This window comes from Elephantulus edwardii, unplaced genomic scaffold (assembly GCF_000299155.1).
Source record: "Elephantulus edwardii isolate Elephantulus edwardi_28Jun2011 unplaced genomic scaffold, EleEdw1.0 scaffold00096, whole genome shotgun sequence".
NCBI classification, from domain to species: domain Eukaryota; kingdom Metazoa; phylum Chordata; class Mammalia; order Macroscelidea; family Macroscelididae; genus Elephantulus; species Elephantulus edwardii.
Genome location: NW_006399846.1, coordinates 12,494,052 through 12,496,620, shown reverse-complemented (window position 1 = coordinate 12,496,620; position 2,569 = coordinate 12,494,052). Strand labels below are relative to the sequence as shown.

Below are 2,569 nucleotides of genomic sequence, written 5' to 3'. Positions count from 1 at the left end.
CCACTTGGCCACCGCTTCATAGTACTCCCTAATTATTTTAGAGGGGAAATAGTAATCTAAATACATAATATAAAGGTTCTGCTTTTTTAAAAAAATCATTACTTCCTCTAGGTATAAACTTTATGAAATGGAGTCAGTAAGATGATTAAATGTGTTGTCTGGTGTATTTTACAAGCTACCAACAGAAGCAGTATTTCACATGTAAGCCTAAGTTGAACTGATCACTCCCAGATTTATTCAGAAGCCTTCAGTGGACCCTGTTCTCCACCGGTAGCCAAAAATCTAAAACCCACTCATAAGTTCTTAGCCTCGTATTGGGCTGTTTAGGTGACACTGAACTACTAACTGAATAGTTGAAAGTTCACACCCACCCAGAAGTGCCTTATAAGAAAGCTTTGGTAATCTGCTTCAGAGGAGTCACAGCCCTTTGGAGCACTATTATCTAAGGGGTTGCCATAAGGTAGAATTGACTTGACACCAGCTGGCATGTTTTATTTTGTTAGCCTCACAGTTTAGTTGAGGATAGAGATAAGGAAGCAAGTAATTACTAATCTGTGTGTAGATACCATGATAAAGGAAATACTGAGTGCTTTAGGGGCTCATGGGTGAGAGATTGAGAGAAGATTTTAAAAAAGAGATAACAGTTAAGCAAGCTGGGGTCAAGAAGTTCCCTAGGTGAAAAGTGGGAGAAAGTGTTTCAAGTGGAGGGAACCGCCTGTTTGACATCTTACTGGTGAGCAAGAAAATGGTAAACTTTAGGAACTGAAAAATTGAAATAAATTAAGTCTGACAGGAACTAGAAGTTGAAGAATGATGAGTAAAAGGAGTTATTGCCTGTAATACTAGAAAAATTGGCAGTGGTCAAATCATTTACCTTCTAAAATCTTTACATAAGATAGACATTTTTAAAAGTTTTTCCTGGTTTCAATATGGAGTCAGTTAGTGAAGGAAGAGGCTGAAGTCAGGGTTACAAACTTGGTTGCTGTTGGAATGTAGCTGAGAGAGATGGTGATGTAGACTATGGCAGTGGCTGCAAAGAAATGTGAACAAATTAAAGAATGATTATTGTTCATGCCATCAAGTTGATTCCAACTGAAAAGGAAGAGTTGGTAGAATTTGTTGATTGATGGAGTGTGAGAATTGAGGTGTAAGAAAAGACAAAGTTCATTGTTGGTGTGTTAGAAATGCTGAAATGGATACAATGTGAGACAGAGATCAGAGTGGTTGGAGAAGGGTGTTATAAGCAGGAGAATTTAAGGTTACTGGTAGTAAGGTGGAGCCCTAGTGACTGTGTACCTAATATATCAGGCTGATAACCGCAAAGTCAGCAGTTCAAATCCACTAACCACCCCACAGGAGACAAAGCTTGGTAGTCTCAGAAACCTGATGGAGATAACTGTGAGTTGGAATCAGCTCATCAGCAGCGGTGGGAATAGGCTGTCCAAGAACTCTCTAGGAGACAGAGGAGGTAGAGCAAGATCCCAAAGGAGACTGAGAAGAGCAACCAACAAAAAGAGGAGGAAGTTACAGAAGCAAAGGGAGAGACTTCAGGAAGGGAGCATGGGGAGCATATCAAGGGAAATTAGACCAAGATTGAAGGGCAAAGGATTGTTGGGATGTTTAGTGGAGTGAAGAATGCAGAAGTTAGATTGAAGTCTGTTGAGAGGAGGGGCTAAGAAAATGAAAAAGAATAACTGTAGATAAAGCTCTTTGACGCATTTTATTAGCAATGGAGAAAAGAGTTCTAACTCAAGGTGGGATATGACATGGAGGAGGGCTCTCCCTTCCCTACAGGCTCCAACTTCCTTCACCATAGGATGATGCCTTATTATCTACATTGTTGCATATTGTAAGGGGAGGTTCCATAGGGGATTTCTGACCTTCCATACTTGAGAATTGCAGTTCCCACCCATTGTATCTCATGCACATTCACAGTACAGGCTAGCAAGTAGCTATGATACTAAACAGTTTTCAGCAGAGCTTCTTAGATATAAGACATATGAAGAAAGGCCGGCAGTTGACCTCCAAAACGCAGCCAAAGAAAAACCTGTGGAGATCTGGTCTCATCATTCACAGTGATTGCCATGAGTCAGCCTCATTTAGTTGCCTCCGCTTTACAGGTTCCAGATACAAATTCTCTGAGGATATTTATCTTTTAATTACATGGCATTTAGTAATGTGTGATTGTTGAATGAATCAGAAAATATGTTATGTTTTCTCCTCTTTGAATTAACAAATAAAATAATCTTTTCCCTTATAGATTAAGCACATGATGGCTTTCATTGAACAAGAAGCCAATGAGAAGGCAGAAGAAATAGATGCAAAGGTGAGATTGTCTTTACTCATTTTGAATTATCTGTTTCATCAATTGTGCTTAGCCATACATGTTCATATCCTTGAAGATGCATCATGGAACTGTTGCAGCCTAGAAGACACAAATTTAACTAACAAGTTAAAAGAACATGAGTCAAAAATTAAAAGCAATAATATTCCAAGTAGAGGTTCTAACAGTGGCACAAATCAAGTTACAGAGGGAAGGTAGTTCATAAAATAAAAGGCTTATTGACTA

The 2,569-nt window shown here is 39.0% G+C and overlaps 1 protein-coding gene across 1 annotated transcript in view; it reads left to right on the top strand.

The window, feature by feature from the left end:
• Positions 1–2,569, top strand: part of ATP6V1E1 (ATPase, H+ transporting, lysosomal 31kDa, V1 subunit E1) — a 28,094-nt gene that overhangs the window by 5,256 nt on the left and 20,269 nt on the right. Inside the window, exon 2 of the mRNA XM_006891335.1 lies at positions 2,261–2,326. Within this exon, the coding sequence (XP_006891397.1) occupies positions 2,261–2,326 (66 nt within the window). The remainder of the gene's footprint in view (positions 1–2,260; positions 2,327–2,569) is intronic.